This window comes from Pleurodeles waltl, chromosome 11, assembly GCF_031143425.1.
Source record: "Pleurodeles waltl isolate 20211129_DDA chromosome 11, aPleWal1.hap1.20221129, whole genome shotgun sequence".
NCBI classification, from domain to species: domain Eukaryota; kingdom Metazoa; phylum Chordata; class Amphibia; order Caudata; family Salamandridae; genus Pleurodeles; species Pleurodeles waltl.
The window spans coordinates 233,170,148-233,183,222 of NC_090450.1; the positions used below are offsets into that span (position 1 = coordinate 233,170,148).

A 13,075-nucleotide genomic window follows, 5' to 3' on the forward strand; every position below is an offset into this window, starting at 1 on the left:
AGAACAGTGGTCATGTATACTAGCTGCAAATTAAATTCAGTGTAAATGTCTGTGAAGGAGTGCATTGAGGTGAAAATATTTAGAAGGCAAAATCAAAACGAAATAAAGTGCTTAAATATGAATGAGTCCAGTGTATGTTTTGGGTGGTAAAATGAGGGAGTGCATTTAGGGGAAATGGAAATGAGGGTGCTGAAGAGGAAAAAGAGGAGGTTGAAAATGTGCAGATGGATGAGATGTGAAGAGAAAAAAGGGCATACATATCTAACGTAAAACACACATAACTGAATGCCATACTCCTTCCATAGGCCTCAATAATATTTAATACACAGTCTCACAATTTCAGAATTGAAACATTTCCAATGTTAATTATTATAACTAGTCATTGTTGTTACTCATTTATCTTAAACCGCTAACAACCATTGACAAAGCCAATAGTACTGACAGGTTTTAGGTGTATATCACTTGTTGTATTTCTGGATGCAATAACATCTCAGAGAGAAACCAAAATACAGGACGGATGGCACACTATTGGAATCCCAAAATGTATTTTACATGTTCCCTTTTAGAGAGCCCCCCACTTCTTTCAGCCCACTTAAACATCTGTCTGCACATATTTCTATAGGATTGAATGCAGCAAGCGGGTGTGGGTGCATTCTTATTCCAGGTTAGAGTATTTTATTCCAAAGTTGATGCTGTATGCAGTGCACAACAATGGGTAACCACACACTGTAAAGGGCCTGAAATTGTTGTGCTGTATAATTTGCACATTAAAGTAACTGTTGAATGAATTAATGCAGTAAGATATAGGGCCGTTTTTATTGTGCTTAGTACTTCAAGACTATACGTTACCACTGCTTTATAAACTCTACTTTTTCACTAACTTCATTTGCTTTCAAATACACCATTTGTCAATCTTTTTTTAATGTTTTCTTGGGAGGAGGGCTCACCTTGGACCACATGTTTGTCCATTAAGCTTACTCGCTTCATGACAGTCACACCCAACTTTTATGCCTCACCACTTTCAAATGTCACCAGCCACCACTGATTGTAGCAGTTTACATGAGCACCAGTTATATTACACAAGGGCACATTCATTTTACTTTTTTTTTTTTTTTGGACCCAGAGGGAATATGTGAATTGCTCAGACTCACGAGATATAGAGCAAACACCAAGACTCAAACCTGGTTCCCCAGCTCCAAAGCCAGCAGCACTGGCTGTTACCTTGATTTAAGCCAATTTTTTAAATCTCCTACTTTTCTCTTCTAAAATGTTGGCGTGTATGTTACTTACTCGGGCAAATACCTCTTGAAAAACATTCGTTGTCAGTTTCTTTGGTCACACCCTGAGATCTCCATCCTTTTCATTGAATAAATCACTGGGTGAACTGATACACCCAAAACGCCAATTGCATTAGGTGAAAAGTTTGTTGTCTTCTTCGTTGAGCCCAAATATGAGTGACAATGTCTCAAGCCAATGGCAGCAACAGACTGGTTGAAAAAAAACAATGGCAGAAAGGTTCCGCTCCAAACCTCACTTTATATATGTTAGAAAGAGGTCTGTTTGGCTGAGACCTAAAAACGGAGAAACCTGTCCACAATGACGTGGGCGGCGAATGGGGGCCTAGGGTACACTGATCAATGCTGAATTTTACTGCCCACAAGCAGTCTCAGGCTTAAGGGTCACGGACACCTTGTTCACACAATGACTCACGGCATTGTAACGAAGTACGTAAAGATGAATATTTGCAGGTGGGGATGGCGAGAAAGTTTTATGAGCCAGTGATTTCCGAAGGTCTACAGTTTACATTGTATTTTGTGGGGGAAAGCAATACTCTCAAGACATCCAGTAACCCGTTGACTCCCTTACTCAGGGATCACAGGTACTCTCGGTTTTGCTTTTGGACACACCCTTGGGTGTCGCTGCGCCAGCCCGCTGCGCGTGCTTTGTGAAGGTCGGGTGCGCGCGCGGGTGGGACGGGCAACAGCTGGAAAGTGTAGCAAACTTATAAGGTGACTCTGTTCCGTACGTGTCCTGCGTAAAAGTGCTCATTCGAAGGGCCAGTGAGGTTTGCTGCGCTGTGCTTGACGAAAGCGCAACTAGTGTCCCGGAGCATCCTGCCAGGAGTCTGGCAGCATGAAGATCGAGTTCGCCCCCTTGAACATTCCCCTGTCCCGCTGGCTCCAGACCGCCGCCGTCTTCCAGTGGGTCTTCTCGTTCCTGCTGCTAGGTACAGTCTAGGATTTTAGAGTACTTTCACTGAATTCAGTTTTTTTTAAAAACATATTTTTAAAAACAAAGTTGCCACGCGTGCATGTCAGCGGAAGGAAGCGGGTGGTAAGTAGGCTCGAAGCTAGAGATTACCGTGTAGCTGGTTTTGTAATCCTATGAAAGTCGCTTCCTAAATTAGAAGTCTGCGAATACAAAAACACAGCAGTAAAACCCCCTTAAATGCCCCCAGAAGTTCCCACAGAGTAAGCCCATCTAATTGCAGACACATTACAAGGATAATTCATTTAAAACGTGAGCAGACCCCGGCCCCCAATTCCCGAAAGAACGGAAGTCCCAGATCGTACGTGAAATATTTAAGAACAGGACAACTAGGGAAATAGTAACCCGTGTAGTGCATGGACTCCAGTACCCTCATTTAAGAACAAGCAATGGCAATGCCAATAGTTCTGGCTTTGAAGGACTGCAGTAAGGTAATGTGAAGCATTACAAGTAAATGGCATGGAAGTAGATATATATGTGTGTGTTTGCAAAGAACTATAGGCTAATATTGATGTAAGTTAAAAGATCAAGTAAGACTTGTACGGGCAAGCCAGACCTAAAAATCCATGTAGTTTAAGATTGTCTTGCTCTCATCTGTGCTGCTGCAAGAGAAAAACAACATATATTATCTAGTTACTTAAGAAAAGGACCACCGGAATTATGTGGCAATGGAGCACCAAATTATGTGTCACGGTTGATTAAATCATGCTGCAAGAAAAGTCAAATTATGTTGCATAGTGTGGCACATTTTTTCATGCTATTAAATATTTTGTGATTTTTACTCATGGTACTACTGTCCTGGCAAATATTTCACCTCATTAGTACCAGATTAACAACCAAATCCAAAAGATGGCCAGTTAACCTCTGCACAGGTCCTTCCACTGTGCACGAACCCACATCACCACATTGTTAGTAACTTTTAATCAGTTTGAGCTAAAAGCAATTTTTTGTTAAAATCTGCAGATTATGGAGGCAATGGATTATTTAGCAAATCCATAACTATGCGAAAAAAGCTGAGGAATTGCATAATTGGAGACCCCAAAACTACAAGCAGCTAGCAAGCATGTTTCACGGTTAAGGTGAATCACATGATCATCTCTGGTCCAGTTGACCTGAAAGGCTCTTTGTTGCCATTGCGAGCAGGTAGCATTTGCTGAGAGTGATTTTAGTTAGTTCTTTCTGGCAATTTACAATAAACATGGCAATCTTCTATGCAGCTATTTAAAAAAACAAAAAAACAAATACATATTAGCTTGTTCGTTCATTCTTGAGAATGTACAGTGCCATTTAACATGCGCAAATTGGATGTTTTCCGAACAGGGGCATAGGGGCATATTTATACTCCGTTTGCGCCGAAATTGCGTCGTTTTTTTCGACGCAAATTCGACGCAAAACTACCGCCATATTTATACTTTGGCGTTAGACTCGTCTAGCGCCAAAGTTCATGGAGTTAGCGTCATTTTTTGGCGTGAACACCTTCCTTGCGTTAATGAGATGCAAGGTAGGCGTTCCCGTCTTAAAAAATGACTCCCAGGCATGTGCGTGGTATTTATACTCCCGGGCAAAAATCACGCCCGGGAGTGGGCGGGGCAAAAAACCCTGCATTTGCGCCTGAATTTAACGCCTGGGTCAGGGCAGGCGTTAAGGGACCTGTGGGCTCAGAATGAGCCCAGAGGTGCCCTCCCCTGCCCCCAGGGCCACCCTTGCCCACCCCAGGAGGACACCCAAGGATGGAGGGACCCATCCCAGGGAAGAAAAGGTAAGTTGTGGTAAGTATTTATTTTTTTTTTTTTGTGGCATAGGGGGGCCTGATTTGTGCCCCCCTACATGCCACTATGCCCAATGACCATGCCCAGGGGACAGAAGTCCCCTGGGCATGGCCATTGGGCAAGGGGGCATGACTCCTGTCTTTGCTAAGACAGGAGTCATGTTAATGGGGGATGGGCGTCGTAAAAAAATGGCGCAAATCAGGTTAAGGCGATTTTTTTGACTCAACCGGACTTGCCCCATTTTAAGATGCCCATACGCCATTTTCCCCTACGCCGGCGCTGCCTGGTGTACGTGGTTTTTTCCACGCACACCAGGCAGCGCCGGTCGGCTAACGCCGGCTAACGCCATTCTATAAATACGGCGCCCGCATGGCGCTTCAGAATGGCGTTAGACGGCGCTAATTTTTTTGACGCTAAACTGCGTTAGCGCAGTTTAGCGTCAAAAAGTATAAATATGGCCCATAGTGTTTTCTTTTCAAAAACAGCCTGGGGTTGCATTCTCATGAGGAGAGTATCTGTTTGATTCGTGAAAATTGTGCCTACCAACATTCAGTCCATTTGTATAACTGCCCAGCTAAAACTGTGCCAACACCCCAGCCTGTGTGTTAATAGAGGTCGGGCAGGTGAACTAATAGTTTGTTTTTCTGAAGAGCTGGTAGTTGGTATATAAATATTTAGGATATGATGTGATAGAATAGACACAAAGGAATGTACAGAGGAGGAAGCTGAGGGACCAGGGTCTGAGATGGTCCGAAGAGTGCTTTCTTTGGGGCTGCGGCAGTGGAGTAGTGGTTTTGAGGATAGTGGGGATATAGGCATGCAGAGGGGTTGCTGGTTGTGTTGTGTAAAAGATTGGGGGGGGGGGCGTGGGGTGTTTGGGGTCTGAGAAACTGCGTATGATTGGAAAGTTGGGAGATGCCAGGTAAAATCTAGCCCCAAAAACTACTATACTGGCTCTAAGTAGAAGCGCACATCACCTTCAGAATCACCTTTTTTAACATATCTGTATTGTTTTATGCGAAGCACCACATGCACTAGTAATTTCCAGGTATGTTACACATTTTTAGGGTTGAGCCTGTGCTAGCATGCGCATGCGTATTGCTTGAGAGATGCTTCAGTAGTTAGAAAAGGGCTCGGAGCCCTGTCCATGTCACGTCTAGGGTGACCACCTGGCATTGAGGCAAATTCTGGACAAGACTGTAAAAAATTCAGGACAAAGGGTCAAAATTCAGGACAAAAATTCAGGACAAAGGGTCAAAATTCAGGACAAAAATTCAAGATCAAACATCAGTTTTACAGGCACACCCAAGAGAGGCCATGCCTCACTATGTTGTCAGTGCATTTATTTACTCTTTTTTAACATAGCACTATTTATTCACTGTGTTCTTTTTGTGATTGCCTCCTGGTATGCTACATTCAGGTCTCAAGTCCCGCTTCCGACGTCCTGTAAGTTGTTTTTCTGACTGTTTTTCCGATTTTTCTGCGCCTCGCCGCCGGCGCTTCTGCCCCCGTTGTGCCCCCCTGATTGCTGTCTCCCCGATCGTGTACTGTGCCATTACTGTATTTCATACTGTGTGTTTTTCTATTGTGATTGCCTTTAATTTTGCTCGTTTTTTGTGCTTTTTGCCCCTTGTGCGCTCCCCAAGCGTTCCGATCCCTGCCGCTGCCTCCCTGCGGCCCCGCCCCCCTCGCGCCCCCATTCGCCGCTCCCTCCCGCCTCCCGCCTCCCAGCTGCTCCTCCCTCCCCCCTCCCTTCTTAATGGCTGGCGCTGCGCATCCGCGCAGCGGGCGCGCCGCTGGCGTGCCGGAGGCGCGCCAGAGGCAAGCCCGTCTGCGCCCGTCCGCGCCTGGGCCGCTCCCAGCGCCACCCCCCCCTGGTCCTCACGCCCCCCGCATCACCCACGTCCGCTACTCAACCAACGAACTCCACGCACTCAACCCCGGCCCCTCCGCAGAGTGCTTCCTTGCAACCCCGAAGCACACAAAAGGACCTTTCTCCTGCCGCACCTGCAACTTCTCCTGCGACAGAACGGCGAAGCCAACAACAAGAACTCACAACACCAACCACCTGAACTGCATCCTCATCAACACACGCTCCGCACGAAAACACGCCATCGAACTCTGGGACTTACTCGACACCACCGCCCCTGACGTGGCCTTCCTGACCGAAACCTGGTGGAACGACTCCTCGGCCCCGGACATCGCAATCGCCATACCGGAGGGATACAAAATCACCAGAAGAGATCGAACCAACGGAATCGGCGGCGGAATAGCCATCGCCCACAAATCTACCCTCAAAATCCACACCCACACGGACGACACCCTTAAGACAGCCGAACACCTCCACTTCCAGATCCACACGGACCCCAACACGACCCTTAGAGGAACCCTCATATACCGCCCTCCAGGACCAAGAGCCCCCTTCAGCGACACCGTCGCCGACCTCGCGAGCACCCACGCCCTCGCATCCCCAGACTACATCCTCCTGGGAGATCTAAACTACCACCTGGAAAATAACAACGACGTCAACACCGCATCTCTGACCTCCAACCTCCTCAACCTCGGACTCCGTCAACTGGTCAACACTCCCACCCACATCGCCGGACACACTCTTGATCCCCTCTTCACCTCAAGCAACCACATCTCTTTCAGCCACACCTCCGAACTCCACTGGACCGACCATCACTGCGTCCACTTCTCTTATACGAAAATCACCGAACACCACCGCATCCCTCGACCTCCTCACCGCCGCTGGGGAAAAATCACCCAAGACCAACTAACCAGCACCCTCGTCAAAGACCCTCCACCCGGCTCAACCGACCCAAGCACTGCCGCCATCAACCTCCATCAATGGATCCTCGACTGCGCCAACACCTTAGCCCCACTCAAGAAACCCACCGCCAACCAAGGAAAGAAAAAAACAGCCTGGTTCACAGACGAACTGACCGCCTCCAAAAGCCTCTGCCAGAATCTCAAGAAGAAGTGGATCTTAGAGCGCACACCCGACAACCTCGCCTCCCTCAAAAACGCCAACCGTGAACACCACCAACGGATCCGAGTCGCCAAGCGCGCCCACTTCACTGAACGCATCAACAACAACGCCCACGACTGCAAAGAACTCTTCGGCATCGTGAAGGAACTCTCAAACCCCAACGCCAACTCCAACGACATCCCGCCCTCCCAGAAACTCTGCGACGACCTCTCCACCTTCTTCCACCAGAAAATCACAACCATCCACGACAGCTTCAACGCCACTCCGCCGCCAGACCCCACCCCTGACATCTCCACAGACGCCTGCCGCCTCACCGCCTGGACCCACGTGGACGACACCGAAACAATAACAACCATGAACACCATCCACTCAGGCTCCCCCACGGACCCATGCCCTCATCACGTGTTCAACAAAGCCAACGCCATCATCGCCCCCAAACTCCGCGAGATCATCAACCTCTCCTTCGACTCCGCCACCTTCCCAGACAGCTGGAAACACGCAGAAATCCAACCCCTCCTCAAGAAACCCAAGGCTGACCCCAACGACCTCAAAAACTTCAGACCGATCTCTCTCCTCCCTTTTCTAGCAAAAGTCATCGAGAAGATCGTCAACACACAGCTCGCCCACTTCCTCGAAGACAACTCCATCCTAGACCCCTCTCAATCCGGTTTCAGACGAAACCACAGCACCGAGACTGCTCTCCTCGCCGCCACAGATGACATCAGAACCCAAATGGACAACGGCGAAACCTCGGCCCTCATCCTCCTCGACCTATCAGCCGCTTTTGACACAGTCTGCCACCGCACCCTACTGACCCGCCTCCATGGAGCCGGCATCCAGGATAAAGCCCTCAACTGGATCTCATCCTTCCTCACCGACAGAACCCAGAGAGTCCGACTCTCCTCTTTCCGCTCCAAAGCCACCAACCTCATCTGCGGCGTCCCCCAAGGATCCTCCCTCAGCCCTACGTTGTTCAACGTCTACATGACCCCCCTCGCCAAACTGGCCCGCCAACATCACCTCAGCATCATCTCCTACGCCGACGACACCCAGCTCGTCCTCTCCCTGACCAAAGACCCACTCACCGCCAAAACCAACCTCCACGAGGGACTAAAAGCCATCGCCGAGTGGATGAACGACAGCCGCCTGAAGCTCAACTCCGACAAGACGGAAGTCCTCATCCTCGGGCGCACCCCTTCGGCCTGGAACGACTCCTGGTGGCCCACCGGTTTCGGACCCCCACCCACCCCAGCCAGCCACGCAAGAAACCTCGGCTCCATCCTGGACTCAGCCCTCACCATGTCCAAACAGGTCAGCGCCGTCTCCTCTTCCTGCTTCAACACCCTTCGAATGCTCCGCAGAATTTTCAAGTGGATCCCAACAGGAACCAGAAAGACGGTGACCCAAGCCCTCGTCAGTAGCAGACTTGACTACGGCAACGCACCCTACACAGGCATCCCAACAAAAGACATCAAACGACTCCAGCGTATCCAAAATGCATCCGCCCGCCTGATCCTTGACATACCCCGCCGATGTCACATCTCCCCTCACCTGAAGGACCTCCACTGGCTCCCCGTGGACAAGAGGATCACCTTTAAACTCCTCACCCACGCTCACAAGGCTCTACACAACACCGGACCTACCTACCTCAACTCCAGACTCAACTTTTACGCCCCCACTCGTCAACTCCGCTCTGCCAATCTCGCCCTCGCCATCGTCCCCAGGATCCAGCGCAAGACCGCCGGCGGCAGATCCTTCTCCTTCCTCGCCGCCAAGACCTGGAACTCTCTCCCCACCTCACTGCGCCAGACCCAGGACCTCCTCGCCTTCAGGAGACTCCTCAAGACCTGGCTCTTCGACCGCTAACAGCTCACCCCCCCCCCCCCCCCCCCACCAGCGCCTCGAAACCCTGACGGGTACATAGTGCGCTTTACAAATGTTATGATTGATTGATTGATTGACAGTACGTCCTTTTTTAGTAGTAAATTAATGCCCTTCGGCACTGGATCAAGGACATCGCCCCTACTCAAATCTGCCCAATCTTTCTTGAAGAGAAAGTAACAGCTAACTTTTGATTATGTTTCTGTACATTTTAAAACCCCTGACAGACCGTTTGGGAAATATTAAGGTTGCTAACCTTATGCTAGTTTAACAAATTGAACACAATCATCTGGCTCTCCCCAACCGGCCGTGGACTTTCAACCTAACAAAAAAATTAATGAGGCAGGGCAGATGATGTGGGCGACAGTCTGACACCTAATGTCAGAATGTGAGGTACCCACAACTTGCCTGCAGTCTCACAGCAATAGAGTGTATGTCTGGGACTCTACATTTATCTCATAAATGGGAGACCAGACTACCAATCAAAGATAATAAAGGAGGAAGATGAAATTGAGATCAAATGGGAGATCCACAGCAAGTGATTTAAAGGATTGTTGCTAAGAACCGGATAAATAAGGAAGAGAAGAACATTGTGAGACAATTCCTAAAATCAGACAAGATGGGTCCACCAAAACTATCGGAAGGTAGCTGGGGAGTTGTCTCTGCACGCAGGAGAGAATCAGAAGAGGCACTGTCAAGTGGTTGAACAAGCAACACCCATCCACCATGGCAAACTCTTCTGGTGCAATGGTCTGCTGTTCATGCTTGTGAAGAGTGAGCAGGGGCCAGACCCCTTGCAAGGTTGTGCAAGGCAATTGCCCGCTTTGTCCATGTCTTTAAATGGTTTTGAAATAGAGAAAATAGAGCAAAAGCCAAACTAGTGATTTGGGTTATCCCTAAGTGTCAAGTACATATAGCATCTTCAAAATATTTGGGATGTAAATTGCACAAACAAAATGTTAAAATGTACTTAGTGCTTCTTTAACATATGTACATCACTCCAATCTACTCTGCACCTCTGCACTCTACACCACTTTACTCTATGAAGTCACACTCTATGCCACTCTACGCAACTCTGCTCTACCCTGCATCTCACCACTCTAAGCCACTTCACTCTACTGTGAAACAGTCTACTTTATGCCACTGAATTCTGTGCCACTGCATTCTATGCCACTGCACTGTGCATCACTCCACTCTCTACAACTACACTCTACAGCACTATACTCTACTCTGCACCACTCTACACTACTCCACTCTACACCACTGCATTCTCTGCCACACAAGTCTACTCTGCACTCTGCCACTGCAGCACTCTACACTACTGCACTCTATTGTATGCCACTTTACTCTACTCCACTCTGCCCACCACCACTCCATGCCACTGCACTCTATGCCAATGCACTCTACGCCACTATACTCTACTCTGCACTGCACCACTCTACACTTCCCCACTCTGCACCACTCTATGCCAGGAAGCAGCCTTAACCACAACTCATGAACAACGAAGTCGTGGACAACGAAAGTGGAACAACGCTCTTGTTAACCACGACTTCCTTGTTCAGTGCCTTACCCACGCATGTGCTTAACCACGTACATGTGTGGTTAAGGCACAGGAGAAGGGTGTTGGCTGAGGAGGACGACAAGATCAGGTAAGTGGGGGGGGACTGGGGCTGTTTTAGGGCGGGGGTCGGGGTATTTTTAGTTTTAGGGGTGGGGGTTCGGGGTATTTTTAGTTTTAGGGAGTGGGGGGTCGAGGTGGTTTAGGTTTAGGGGCAGGGGAGGAGGGGTCGGGTATTTTTAATTTTAGGGGCGGGGTGGAAGGGTGAGGGTATTTTTAGTATTAGAGGCGGGGTGGGGGGTCGGGGGTATTTTTACTTTTTGGGGTGGGGAGTTGGGGAAGTTTAGGTTTTAGGGGCGGGGCAGGGGGTTGGGGTGGTTTTAGGGGGGGTAGCAATAATTTTAGGGGCAGGGTGAGGGTTGGGGTGGTTTTGGGGGTGGGGGTTGGGGTGGTTTTAGGTTTAAGGGGTTAGGGTTGGGGTTAGGGTGGTCTTAGGTTTTAGGGGTGGGGGTTGTGGTGGTTTTAGGTTTTAGGGGCAGGGGTGAGGGGTTGGGGTGGTTTTAGGTTTCGGGCAAGGTGGGGGGGGGGTCGGGGTTATGTTTAGGGGTGGAGGTGGGCGTGGCAGGGGGGTCGCATGCAGGAACCATGCATACCGTTCACTAATGCCTTTACCAGGAATGCCTTTACAACGAAAAATCATTGTTAAGGCATTTGTGGTAAAGGCATTAGTGGTAACCACGTGGTCGTTGTTCCGACCGCGTTGTTTAGGCATGCGTGGTTCCAGCATGCGTTGTTGCAACATACATTCCTCTATGCCACTGCACTCTATGCCATGCGAGCCTACTCTGCACTCAATGCTACTGCACCACTCTACACTACTGCACTCTGCCACTCCACTCTGTCCAATGCCACTCCATGCCACTGCACTCTAAACCACTGCCCTCTACGCCAATGCAGTCTAAACAACTGCACTGTACCCACTGCACTCTACACTGCACCACTGGGCTCTATGCTACTGCTCCTATCCCACTCTACTCCACTCCACACCACTATGCCACTAACTTTAGCCATGCTGCACAGCAGCCACTCTGGTGTATAACATGGCTAAAACGCATTGGCAAAGCCAATAACTCTTGGTTAGATGAGACCTATTGGCTTTGTCAATGCGTGTTTGAACTGTGAGGTACTGAAGTCCCTGAAAGAACTGTGAATGTGTTAGTCCTTATTTTAAACATGAATTTGACTTCTCGTTAGGGGTAGTAAGCGCTATATAAATAGAATTATATCATAATATAGGCTGCTACAAAATGGGCACATACATTTAGGTTAAATAAAAGAAAGTCCTTCTAAAATACAGATTTGAATGATATACAGTTTATACCTAGTACTAACATTTTTTTTATAACAGTCCATTAAAACCACACACTCCACAGCGCACCTTGGAACACCATTACAGTACCTCTCTAAAAGAAAATATCTTTGTCATCAGAAAGCTTCAAGTGACACCTTGATTGAAGTCAATGCAGGTTTTCAAGCCCCTTTGCATTTGCAGACTCACCAGTTGCCCACATTTGCATCTCTTTAGGGAAGGAGACCCCCTGGCTAGAAGGTCTCTTTCTTATCTGTCTGCCCCTCCCTCCCTCAGAGCACAGGATATCCACTGCCTTTAAATCCAGCTGGGGAAACTCATCTGCTCGTAATTTCACCCTGCCTCCATTGTCTTTTAGCTGAAAGGCTAAAATTACGGACAAATGCTGGCCGTTAAGCCTTTCATCTCGGACAACGGACGGCAGGGCGAAATTATGGGCAGTCTGTGAAATTTATGGACGGGTGGTCACCCTAGTCATGTCAGTGTCTTTCATTGGTTCGTGGGCTTGCCTTTTAAAATCTGGTTGCTTTCATTAGTGGAAGGCATGCATACATCATGCCTTTTCCAGTGGTTAGCCCTCCTCGAGCACAGAAAACAAGTACTGAAAACATACAAGGCTCGCTGTTTTCCATCTGTTTTGTGTACTACTTTTTATCTTTTTTCGCAGCGCGATCTCCCTTGGCAGAAGTTGAGCGCTTTGCATGACATCGACCCTGTTACATAGATAATTACACTTTTGCTGATAAGTTTTACTACGAGTGAACTGTAGTAGCGTGACCGTGCTCTTTTTTTCCATTTAATGTGGCAAGAAAAGTCCGATTGGGAGTTTACAACTGGAGAAAAGCGAGACCCATTACATTGCAAATGCTCGTTATACAATGCGCCTGCCAATTACTTGGTCTGTCATCCGCAGTGTCTTTCTTATTGTTTCACATTGGATTGAAGACTCATCAGTTCCTGGGAATAGGAGTTACTAATACCCCTCTGGAACACGGTCACACAAAGACCAGAGCAGTGATAACATGCAGTGCAACAGAACATATCACTGGACTAGCCAAATAATCCTTACGAACCTTAGGTTGCATTTAAAATGTGTCATCCATATTCCATGGGGGCTTTACCATGTAACTGGCCATCAAAGATTGGACTCCAAGAAGCCCAGCTTGGATATGCGCTCAGGCTCAGTGTCTCTGGAACAGTTCTCAGAGTAGGGGTGCTGCATCAGTGTAGATCAGTGG

General features: G+C 48.4%; 1 protein-coding gene across 1 annotated transcript in view; it reads left to right on the forward strand.

Annotated features, from left to right (window-relative positions):
- Positions 1 to 2,011: 2,011 nt before the first annotated feature.
- Positions 2,012 to 13,075, forward strand: part of LOC138265607 (2-acylglycerol O-acyltransferase 1-like) — a 270,106-nt gene continuing 259,042 nt past the window's right edge. The window contains exon 1 of the mRNA XM_069213468.1: positions 2,012 to 2,227. Within this exon, the coding sequence (XP_069069569.1) occupies positions 2,134 to 2,227 (94 nt within the window). The 5' untranslated portion in view covers positions 2,012 to 2,133. The remainder of the gene's footprint in view (positions 2,228 to 13,075) is intronic.